Source organism: Neofelis nebulosa (genome assembly GCF_028018385.1).
Source record: "Neofelis nebulosa isolate mNeoNeb1 chromosome Y unlocalized genomic scaffold, mNeoNeb1.pri SUPER_Y_unloc_1, whole genome shotgun sequence".
Taxonomy (NCBI): domain Eukaryota; kingdom Metazoa; phylum Chordata; class Mammalia; order Carnivora; family Felidae; genus Neofelis; species Neofelis nebulosa.
The window spans coordinates 1,730,791-1,743,125 of NW_026691917.1; the positions used below are offsets into that span (position 1 = coordinate 1,730,791).

The following is a 12,335-nucleotide window of genomic DNA, read 5'->3' on the forward strand; positions in this document are numbered from 1 at the left end:
TTTTCCCTGCTTGTGCTCTCTGTCTTAAAATAAATAAACTTAAAAAACAGTCAAAATTATTTAAATAACTTTAAGAGATACTTGATATAGCTCTGCCCTGAGTATGAGAACCCAGATCAAATTAGTAATATTGACTAAAACAATGAAAAACATATGCACAGACCAAAGCATTTCAGTTCCTTAAATTCACCCTAATGCTGAAATATACCAAAAAAGATTGGAAAAAGTAAATTTTTCAATCTATGCAACAATGCATGAGTATAACATGAATTCAAATAATTCATGCTATTTGAAATCTTACTTGGCCACTAAAATAAGATTGCTTTTTGAAACTTCAACAATCTAAAGTCAAACTTCTGCATAATAAATCTAGCATGCACTAGGTTCTGGATAAGGCGAAAAGGTAAAAAGCAAACCACCAAGGGGCAAAATGTTACAAACATTTACTTTTGAAAAGTTCTAGAAAATTTGAGGTCTTATTCATAAATTTTGGATTGTTTGATATTTACTTACAAAACTAGTTTTTTGACCAGAAAATAACTGAATTCAAAAGTTTTTAAATAATATTAATTAAAATTTTAAAAAGTTAACTTTTTTCTTGACAACTAAAGATGGCAACAGGGTTGGAATATGCCCTTTAAAACCTGTAACCTAAAAAATGAGAATCTTGACAGGATATCAAAAACATTGGTTTATAAAATGCCAAAATACCATGTGAGGATTCTGTTTTATGAATTCTATATGAAAATATTATATGAAAAATTACGCTAACTCTATAAAAATGGTATGAAAAACCAATGATTATCATGAGTTTTTAATTTTTATATTAATATTTCTTCAAAATGTAAAATCTACTCCTAATAAAGGATCTTACTATGGTTTCACTGTTTATGTCCAAATGCACAATTTTTTACCACCTGTTCTGTAACTTATTAAAAATTTAAATTGTTGCCTTTGGACTCCCCATGTAAGAGCTTTTCTCAGTAATATTATAGATCCACTCACTAAAAAGATGGAAGAGAATGTATTCTACAACGGTGTGGCAACCTAGAGTATTTCAAACAGTAAGGGAGGGCATAAATGTATTTTAGAGAGAAACAAAGTACTGAAGAGTGGAGTAATTTTCCCAAGGTCTCGAGTTACTCCATGGTTAAACTGGGGCCAGGATTCAGGTCTTCAGAGTGTAAAATCAATGTTCCTAATCTTCTAAAAATTAACTACCTCGAAAAATATTAACTGTATCTCTCTGAATTTAAAGAAAGAAAGCAGCAACAGGGTATGAAAAGCTAAAACTGAAATCTTAAAAAAATTATCATTAAGTTACCTTTAAAGTTTTTGATTGCCAACTTCTTGACAGAGCCAGTGCCAAGCATGTTACTGGCAAAACTAGACAGAGTTGTTGGGGCTTTAGTCAAGTCATTGTTGTGATGGTCTGCAGCCACAGAGAAAACCAGCAACTTTCCGTTTTTAAGTTGTTCTTGTTTCTGAGAGGCAGCAGCAGCTGCAGATGATGATGAGTCTTCCTGAGGCATTTTCACATTAAGTCCTATGAAATCCAAGAAAATTCAAGTTTATAATTTTATCTAGTAGAAGACTTAAGAAGTTTTGGTGACAGGAAAAAGAAGCAAAAGGAGATAAACACGAAGAGCATTTAGTAATATTCCTGACCCTTGTTCCTATATTTTACTCATTGTTTTTCTTAACACTACATGGAGGCAGATGCAGGGAGACCATCAGCAGGTAGTCACAACCTCTTGAGAAATAGTCAAAACACTAATGACCAGATGAGGAGATGAAATATTGTGAAAATGAAGAGAATGAAAAAATGAATAATCGTCAAAAGAAAAAGAGGAAAATAACCAAGCACAACTGCTGAAATAAGAAGTGAGTTTCAGTACAGCATAGTGGCAAATGACAAAATGGTTGTAAAAGTGTTTTGGAATATGCAAGGGCAAACATGGGAAGGAAACACAAGAGATTAGAAAACAAGAGGAAACTGGGAAACAGAGGGGAAAAAATGAAAAAGAGAGAGACAGAAAGAGAACACAATGTAAATACAAACTGCAAAAGAAAAAAAAAAAACGTACAAGGCACCTGTATCAGAATATTTCACAACCTCCTGCAACACAGAGCTTACCCGAGGGGGGGAAAAGAAACACAAACACAAACACAAACCACAGAAACAGCTAAGAGAGAAATCAATGAGACAAGAAGTGAAGTACAGAAAGTCAGAAAAGCCAGAATATAATACATTTGTTTACTCTGTACCACTTTACATCACGGTTAGCTATACAGACGTTTGTAATATACAGCAAATAAGAGACAAAGCTCTGCACTCTCATGGAACATTCACTATAAAGGTCCAGAAAATCTAGCAAGTATGATACCCAAGGTGCTAAATGATAAAATAAATAAAAACACACACATGGGTGGAAAGAGTTAAGTTTAATGAAGGATTAAAGGTAAGAAGAAAGTCAAAAAGAGGTATGTAAGAAAATGAAGGGGAAAGCCTGTAAAAGAAAATAAAAAGCAAGGCAAATTAGCTACATAATGAATTAGGCACAAATAAACAGGGATTTTAAAAAATCATGGATATTTTGGATATCCCTCCGAAATCACGGAAAAACATGAGAGAAGTTTAGGGAGAGAGGCGGGGGGAGAGAGAGAGAGACAGAGAGAGAGAGAGAGAGAGAGAGAGAGAGAGAGAGAGAGAGAGAGAGAGAGAGAGAGAGAGAGACGCAACGGTAGAAATAGGCAACATATATTCACACATAATTCCGGTTACAAAGTCGACGCTACAAGCCTCCTGACTGCTAGAACTAAAACAGCAACACGGCACCCTTACGATCAAGGCATAAGAAACCAGTAATAATTTACACATTTTCTGGTTGTTTGGTGCAAAGTACTTGCCTCTCTGAAACCGGAGAAAGTACTCAGAAACGACGGTTGACGTCACCCACAGCCTCGCCGTCTCGCGATGCGACACCTCAAGATGTCTCCACCGGAAATGACGGAGTCCAAAATTCTGATTATGACGTTCGCTTGCATAGCACAACTACCCTCTGCGCTGCCAGGCAAAAGAGAAAAGGAGCTAGAGCCATGTCCGGAGAAAGATATTGTAGAGAAATACAAGATCAATTAACACTGCGTGGAAAAAAACATTTTTTTTTTTAGGAGATTGCGGTAGATCGCTTAGCCCTCAAATGTATGCCGTTATTTAAATAATCTGAATGTGGAGCATAAATGTATCAATCTTGTATATCCTTTCCTTGGGAGGCCAAGTCGTCAAGCCGTTCCATCCACGGCCTTTAAAGCAATGTATAAAAGCTGTCAGAAGCTGTCAATGACGATGTAGGGAAAAATAACCATTAACCAGCTTTATTAAAGCTATAAAGTTCTTACGGAAGGAATTATTTTTTTCTGATTAGTTTTTTTGTTGTTGTTTTGTGTGTGTGTCTGTGTGTGTGTGTTTTTTTTTTTGTTTTTTTTTTATGCTGTACGTCCTGGTACTTTTCTTTAAATTAACCTCTATGTAGAATGCATAAAGTGAACATTATTAATTTTGGTGTAGATGCATAGATGAAAATGAATTTCTCTTCTTAATTCTATTTTGCTGTAAGGCTTAGCTCATATTCTGAGTTATTCCATTCCCCCTTGCACATCTGTGAATGGCTTTTGGTAACTGGTACTTTCACCTTTTATATTGCTACATTGTGTTGCTAAATCCTCCAAATTAATGAAAGTTAATACATTTAAACAAGCCTTAACTAGACATATGTCCACTACGGACATCTACTTATCAAACATATTTCAATTACTGTGAGGTACACCAGACTAATATTATACATTATATTAACTAACTGGAATCTAAATAAATTTGTAAAAAAATATTTTTGACTACCTTTTTTCACCTAACTCATTTGTGTGTGTGTGTGTGTGTATTTTACTAAGCTTAACAATTCTATCAATTATTTAAATGCCTTCAGGCCCACTCTCCTTTGTAGCTGCAGAGGAATTAGTATAATAAACAATAACACAGTGCCAAGTACTACATTAAGTGCTTCCTTGAAGTTAGTTCGTTTAATGTTGTTGCCAATCCTATGAGGTGTAGAAACACTAATTATTTCAGTTCTTCACTAGAACTTGAGAGAAGTGCAAGAAAGTTAAATAGGTTACTTTTGTTTATAGTGTGATGGAAGAACATTTACCTGTTCTTACAATACTGTAGAAAAACCTTGATTTTTTTACATGTAGTGATGAAAAATTATGACAGCAAGGGCAGTACGAAATATGAGATTCATAAGCACTTTTGTGTCTTCTATTACCATGTACATACTCATTCCATAGAATACTACTTACTACAATCAATATTTGCTAAATGAAGTGAATCATTCAGCCTTAAGAAAGACGGATTGAAATACTGATCCCCATGATTCACAAAAAGTAAAAAAGGGGCAGATTGTAAAACAACTGATTTTGCTTTAAATCTACTAGAAATGTTTGGCTACTATCTTAAAGCATTAATATTAATGTCCCTTAACAATGACCTGTTGATCTTCTTTATGTTTAGATGATAGAGGTAGATATTGGAGAGTTCCGTAAATGAGTGTTCTCCAGAAGGATGAATTTGCAAGATTTAAATAAAGGTTACAGTGAGTCAACAGTATTCTCCAGTCAGGGATAGACATGTTTCTATCCTTGGACAATTATTCTCATATTTTCAACAATTTACCTTAACTTACTTTCAGTAAAGCAATGTATCGCTCTAAATAGTGAGCTTCATTTCTTCTCTGACCAGGTCAAAGAGAGAATAAAATGCCACTTAAACTGTCTCTTTCCTCAGAATCCAAACAAAAGAAAGACACCACCATCTTCCTCTTCTTTGTATAATTAATAAATGGTAAAACTCTCGCTTCCTCTTAACGAAATCTAAAATATGTATATTTTCCGCTTCCAATTTTAACAGATGTTGGTAAGCTGCAACATGATTTTGAGCAAGAAACAACTATACTACCTTGTACTAATTATATAGTTAGGTAGAAACTTGATTTTTCTTTCTATGCATCGTATATATGCCCATACTCTCCAGAAATCCTACAACCAAGTTTGTTTTTTTGTTTTTTTGTTTTTTTAATTTTTTAATTTTTGGGACAGAGAGAGGCAGAGCATGAACGGGAGAGGGGCAGAGAGAGAGGGAGACACAGAATCGGAAACAGGCTCCAGGCTCCGAGCCATCAGCCCAGAGCCCGACGCGGGGCTCGAACTCACGGACCGCGAGATCATGACCTGGCTGAAGTCGGACGCTTAACCGACTGCGCCACCCAGGCGTCCCCCAAGTTTTTAATCCTTTGGGAATCTTATCAGGTTCTTTTATCTGTTATATACTGCCACAATTACATAACCTCTTTGGCTTGCTGATATTATCAGAGTATCTTACCTCCATGCTCTGTCAGATTTACTATAATCGAATTATCTGCCACCTAAGTAATAGGATATTTTGATCCAACCTTTTTTAGTAGACCAACACAAACACCCATTCATTAATCTTTCCACCACACTCTAGTCTTACACTCTTTGGCCACAAAAGAATCTGACAAAACAGTACTAATACTGGTTCTCAGTTTGACTTATCCAAGGTGGGAAAAGACATAGTTTGGACTATCAGCCACTTACCTCGTGTAAAAGATTCCAGAATAAGTGAACTTCATAGTCTTTATAAATGTTCCCTTGTGAATGGTCATTGGGTATCTGTATCAAGGGTAACTTCAAATTGTATATATATATATATATTTTACTTTTTATCAGTTTGTAGAATTATTTTGAATGGGTACGTAGGCTTTGTTTGGAATGATGAAATAACTCTGTGAATGCATAGCGGTTACTGTTGTTCAACATTTTAAATGTACTTGATGCTACAGAATTGTACATTTAAAAATGGTTAGGACTGACATCAATATCATGGCTGAATAAGTCATCTTTTGGTTTTGTTCTCTTCCGTCATTCACAAAAAAAACTGGCATCTATCCATACACAAAAGTGCTTCTGTAAGAGACATTGGATCCCCCACCATATATCAAGGGACCCAGGAGGGTCTTAATTAACCAAGTGTCAGGCAATATGCAGACAGACCTCAGACCTGGCTATAGTCCGTGTCCTGTGAACTGCTTTAGCTAAAGTTCAGGACCCTGAAAAACACTGTCTTAGATAAGTGATCACAGGAAAGAAACATTTATGGAAGGCCAGAGAAAACGTTGTACCACATACTTAAACAAATGAAACACAGGTTTGGATATATTAGAGAGGGTAAGAGGAACAGATTATATCTCTTCTCCCCCAACGAACTCAGTGTAAGACCAAGAAAAGAATGAAACCATGGGAGTATATACTCAGTTTCCCCAACTTTGTGGGATACTGCCAAAGAGCCTCATTTCTCTTTCATCTGATCCAGCGTACTGATTCACGAGCTGTTTGGTGAGCTGTTTGGAAAAACGTTGGCAGGATGACAGAACACTGAAGGTATTAAAGTGACGTGGATTCGATTGACCACACCGTAGACTCTATCAAGAAACAATGCTCGGGGCGCCTGGGTGGCTCAGTCGGTTGACCGTCCGACTTCGGCTCAGGTCATGATCTCACAGCTCGTGAGTTCGAGCCCCGCGTCGGGCTCTGTGCTGACAGCCCAGAGCCTGGAGCCTGCTTCTGCTTCTGTGTCTCCCTCTCTCTCTGCCCCTAACCCACTCACATTCTGTCTCTGTCTCTCTCAAAAATAAATAAACATTAAAAAAAAAAAAAGAAACAATGCTCATGGGTGATGATTCACCCACAAATCCTCAACTGGCCCAAAGGAACCACCAAGCCTCTGCATACCTCACCCACACCCACCCACCACTAGTGGCCGGCTTCTTGTGTATGCTCCCGATAAGAGCACCATACGTTGCAGACAACAATTGAGTATGTGCAGAACAGAGCTCTGATTCTACAGACTTCAATGAACCAAACCACTAAGTGGAATTAAGCATCATGCCTTTCGGAAAACAAAAATGAAGTTTTTTAAGCCCAAAGTCTGGTTGGTGGTAGGATCAAGAAAAGGCATACAATCTTAAGAAGCCAGCCTTAGGAGGAATAGGGAAGATGGCAGCGTAGGAGGACACTCGGCTCACCTCATCCTGCTGATCACTTACATTCCACTCACATCGGCCTAAATAACCCACAAAACCGCCAGAAGACTAGCAGAATGGACTCTCTGGATCCAAGCATGGACAAGAGGCCCAAGGAAGAAGGTAGGAAGGGTGGAGAGGCGGTGTGTGCTACACGGACTGGTGGGAGGGAGCCCGGGCAGTGGAGGGCAGCCTGCCTGGCAAGGCAGAGCCCCTGAGTCTGGTTTGCAAGAGTGGAGGGGCTGGACTGTGTGCATTCTGACAGCCAGGAGGACTTAACATCTGGAAGGTTAAAAGTCAACAGCTCTGCTCTCAGAGAGCGGGGAGGGTGAGAGGGCACCAGGAAGGAGAGTTGCTGAGTCCAGGAAGACAGGGCTCAGCTCAGTGGGGAACAAAGGCACTGGCAAGCACCATGTCCCTCTCCCATCCCCCAGCCGAAATTCCAAAGGGAACCAGTTTCCATCACCGAACTTGCTTGCACCCACAAATGCCCAATGTTGTGCTTCTGTGGATCCATCTCTCTGACTGGCCTGCCTCTCTTCTGGTGCTGCAGGGCCCGTCCCACAGGGAACCACTGACAGCAAAGTGCGCTAAGCCTGCCCCGCCTGCCCCTGTGCACCTCGTGGATCCACCCCAGTTAAGACGCCAGATCCCCCTGAAGCCTGGCAATGTGCAAGTAGCCCAGACAGGGGCACCCCACTCCACAGTGAGTCCTGCCCCTGGGAGAGGGGAAGAAAAGGTACACACCAGTCTGACTGTGGCCCCAGAAGTGAGCTGGGGATAGACAGCGGGTCTGACTGTGGCCCCGCCCACCAACACAAGTTACTCCCGACAGCACAGGGGAAGTGCACTGCAGTTGGGAGCCACCGCAGGGACTGCCCAAAATGACAAAATGGAACAACTCTCCTCAAAAGAAATTCCAGGAAGTAGTGACAGCTAACGAATTGATCAAAAACGATTTAAGCAATATATCGGACAGTGAATTTAGAATAATAGTCATACAATTAATCACGGGGCTTGAAAAAAGCATAGAGGATAGCAGAGAATCTACTGCTACAGAGATCAAGGGACTAAGAAATAAATAGTCATGAGGAGCTAAAAATGCGATAAATGAGGTGTAAAATAAAATGGAGGCGGCCATAGCATGGATTGAAGGGGCAGAGGAGAGAATAGGTGAAGTAGAAGATAAAATTATGGAAAAAGAGGAAACTCTGAAAAAGAGAGAGAAAAAAATCCAGGAGTATGAGGGGAGAATTAGAGAACTAAGTGATGCAATCAAACAGAACAATATCCGTATAATAGGAATTCCAGAAGACGAAGAGAGAGAAAAGGGGCTGAAGGTGTACTTGAGCAAATCATAGCTGAGAACTTCCCTGATCTGGGGAAGAAAAAAGGCATTGAAATCCAAGAGGCACAGAGAACTCCCTTCAGACGAAACTTGAATCAATCTTCTGCATGACGTATCATAATGAAACTGGCAAAATACGAGTATAAAGAGAAAATTCTGAAATCAGCTAGGGTTACACAGGCTGTGACTTACAAAGGGAGACCCATAAAACTGGTGGTAGACTTATGTACTGAAACTTGGCAGGCCAGGAAGGAATGACAGGAAATCTTCAATGTAATGAACAGAAAAAAAATTGCCCCTGAGAATCCTTTATCCAGCAAGCCTGTCATTCAGAATAGAAGGAGAGATAAAAGACTTCCCAAACAAACAAAAGCTGAAGGAGTTCATCACCACTAAACCAGCCCTACAAGAGAGCCTAAGGGGGATTCTGTGAGAGAAATGTTGCAAGGACCACAAAGTACCAGACACAGCACTACAGGCATGAAACCTACAGACATCACAATGACTCCAAACCCATATCTTTCTATAATAAACACTGAATGTAATAGGACTAAATCCTCTGACCAAAAGACATAGAGTATCAGAATGGATTAAAAACAAACAAACAAACAAACAAACAAACAAACAAACAAACATCTATTTGCTGTCTACAAAAGACTCATTTGAGGCCTGAGGACACCCTCAGACTGAAAGTGAGGGTATGGAGAACTGTCTATCATGCTACTGGAAGTCAAAAGAAAGCTGGAGTAGCCACACTTATATCAGACAAACTAGACTTTAAATCAATGGCTGTACCAAGAGATGAAGAAGGGCGTTATATAATAATTACAGCGTGTATCCATCAGGAAGAGCTAACAATTACAAATGTCTATGTGCCGAATACCGGAGCCATCAAAGATATAAAACAATGAATCACAAACCTAAGCAATCTTAGTGATAAGAATGTGGTAATTGCAGGGGACTTTAATACTCCACTTACAACAATGGATAGATCATCTAGACACAGGATCAATAAGGAAACAAGGGCCCTGAATGATACATTGGATCAGATGGACTTGACAGATATATTTAGAACTCTGCCTTCCAAAGCAACAGAATATAGTCTCTTCTCGAGCGCACATGGAACATTCTCCCAGATAGATCCCATACTGGGTCACAAAACAGCCCTTAATAAGTATAAAAGACTTGAGATCATACCAAGCACACTTTCAGACCACAAGGCTGTGAAACTTGACATCAACCACAGGAAAAGGTCTGGAGAACCGCCCAAAGCATGGAGGTTAAAGAACACCCAACTAAAGAATGAATCGGTCAACCAGGCAATTAGAGAAGGAATTAAAAAATATATGGAAATAAATGAAAATGAAAATACAACAATCCAAACCCTTTGGATGCAGCAAACAAAGGCAGTGCTGAGAAGAAAAAAACATGGCTACCGAGGCCTATCTGAAGAAACAAGACAAAATCCCGAATACAAAAAGCTAACAGCACGCCTAAAGGAACTAGAAGCAGCACAGCAAAGACACCCCAAACCCAGCAGGAGAAGAGAAATAATAAAGACCAGAGCAGAAATAAACAGTATAGAATCTCAAAAAACTGTAGGGCACATCAATGCAACCAAGAGTTGGTTTTTGAAAAAAATAAACAAATTGATAAGGCTCTAGCCAGGCTTCTCAAAGAGAAAAGGGAGATGACTCAAATAGATACAATCATGAATGAAAATGGAATTATTACAACCAATCCCTCAGAAATACAAGCCATTATCAGGGAATACTATGAAAAATTCTATGCCAACAAACTGGACAACCTGGAAGAAATGGACGTTTTCCTAAGCACCCACACACTTGCCAAACTCAAACAGGAAGAAATTGAAAGGACCCATAGCCAGCAAAGAAGTGGAACCAGTGATCAAAAGTCTCCCAACCAATAAGAGTCCAGGACCAGATGGCTTCCCCGGGGGATTCTACCAGACATTGAAAGCAGGGATAATACCTATCCTTCTCAAGCTTTTCCAAAAAATAGAAAGGGAAGGAAACCTTCCAGACTCATTCTCTGAAGCCAGCGTTACTTTGATTCCTAAACCAGACAGAGACCAAGCAAAAAAGAGAGAACTACAGGCCAATATCCCCGATGAATACGGATGCAAAAATTGTCAACAAGATACTAGCAACTCAAATTTGACAGCATCGAAAAAGAATTATTCACCGTGATCACGTGGGGTTCATTCCTGGGCTGCAGAGCTGGTGCAACATTCGCAAATCAATCAATGTGATACATCACATTAATAAAAGAAAAGATAAGAACCATATGGTCCTGTCAATCGATGCAGAAAAAAGCATTTGACAAAATACAGCATCCTTTCTTAATAAAAGCCCTCAGAAAAGTCGGCATAGAAGGAACATACTTAAACATCATAAAAGCCATTTATTAAAATCCCACAGCTAATATCATCTTCAGTGGGGAAAGAGGGCATTCAAGGGTCCTGGAATCACAGCCACACCCCTTCTCTCAGTCCCAGATACTGACACTCATTCATAAATGAACACACACACACACACACACACACACACACACACCACACGTACAAACACACTTCCCCCTGTGGCTATCTCCAGTTGTGACTTACTCTCCTTCCTCTGCCTCCTTCGGTATCCCTCTGGTCTCTGTCTGTCTCTTTGTCTCTGTGATCATTTTCTTTTCGGAACGCTTCCTCCCACCCCACCTCCGTCTCTCTTTCTCTTTCTCTGTCCAGTCCTTGTACCGTATGAGTTCATCTGGGCTCCCGTGTGCCGTGCATGTCCATATGGACATAGTAGGCTGCTGACGGCACAGGGCTTCAGGGGAACACGCAAAGAAACACACAAGTAACAGGGGTCAGAGCACATCCAGACCTCCCAAGCCGTGACTGCCTCCAGGCAGCCCACACAAGCTGGGTATACATGTGAACCGTGAAAGGTCAGTCCCTTGGCCCTTGCCCTGTAGGTTGCAGCCAGCTGGGAGATACTGAAACCCAAGACACTCCCCAGGGTTGAGAGGGGCTGAGGTGAGCGCAGGGGCCGATAGGCTGGGAACCTAGTCGTGGCTGGTGTTTCTCCACCTGCCACGTTCCAGTTTTGTTGGTACTGGAAGGTTGGTATCAGTTGTGGCTCTCTTTCCTTGGCATGTCAATGCAAGCTTCCTTGACCCAATGGAGATACTGAATGTGCCCTAGTTTTCAGCCAGCTTTGGGCCCCAGGACAAAGGCATGTGCTGTGTGAGGGGGGAAAGCAAGTGTGAGTCGTGGGAAGGAGCTAGCCTCGCGAGCGGGATGTGGCAGAGGGCACGTGTGAGTGCAGAGGTCCACTAGAGTGTCTGTGAGTGTATCGTGGCTGGCGCCTTTGAGTACTTTTGCGTGAGACCTGGCGTTTGCGCTGGCAGCGTGTGCGTGTCTGTGTCCACGTGCCGCGTGGCCGTGCATCTTTGTGCCTGAGTGAGTGTGTGTAGGCCGTTGGGGAGCAAAGGAAAGAGACTGGGGGCTTTCCTGATTTGGTGCGTACCGGGGTGGTTCAAGTGCCAAAGTTCAGAGAGTGCCATCCCTTTGCTCCTGGGATCGCGCATGATAGGCAGCCTCCCCTAGGGTGGTGTCCTCTCCATGTCACACACCTCTTGTCACCGAGTGACAAGAGTTTTCCCTAGCGGGAACAGTGTTCCCTAGCGGGTGCACTGCTAGCCTGCTGTCATGACATACGTGTCTTCTTGGAGTAGGGATGGACGTAGGGCGTATGCAAAGGAGGCAGACCAGATGCAAACCAGGGTGCAGACAGCGGGCGCACAGCTGGAATGCGTTTCAC

General features: G+C 41.0%; 1 protein-coding gene across 1 annotated transcript in view; it reads right to left on the reverse strand.

The window, feature by feature from the left end:
- The window catches only part of LOC131503583 (cullin-4B-like), a 36,626-nt gene extending 24,524 nt beyond the window's left edge, over positions 1-12,102 (reverse strand). The window contains exons 1-3 of the mRNA XM_058715039.1: positions 11,891-12,102; positions 2,911-3,041; positions 1,325-1,546 (exon numbers count right to left, since the gene is read on the reverse strand). Of these exons, the coding sequence (XP_058571022.1) occupies positions 1,325-1,546; positions 2,911-3,041; positions 11,891-12,102 (565 nt within the window). The remainder of the gene's footprint in view (positions 1-1,324; positions 1,547-2,910; positions 3,042-11,890) is intronic.
- Positions 12,103-12,335: the final 233 nt, after the last annotated feature.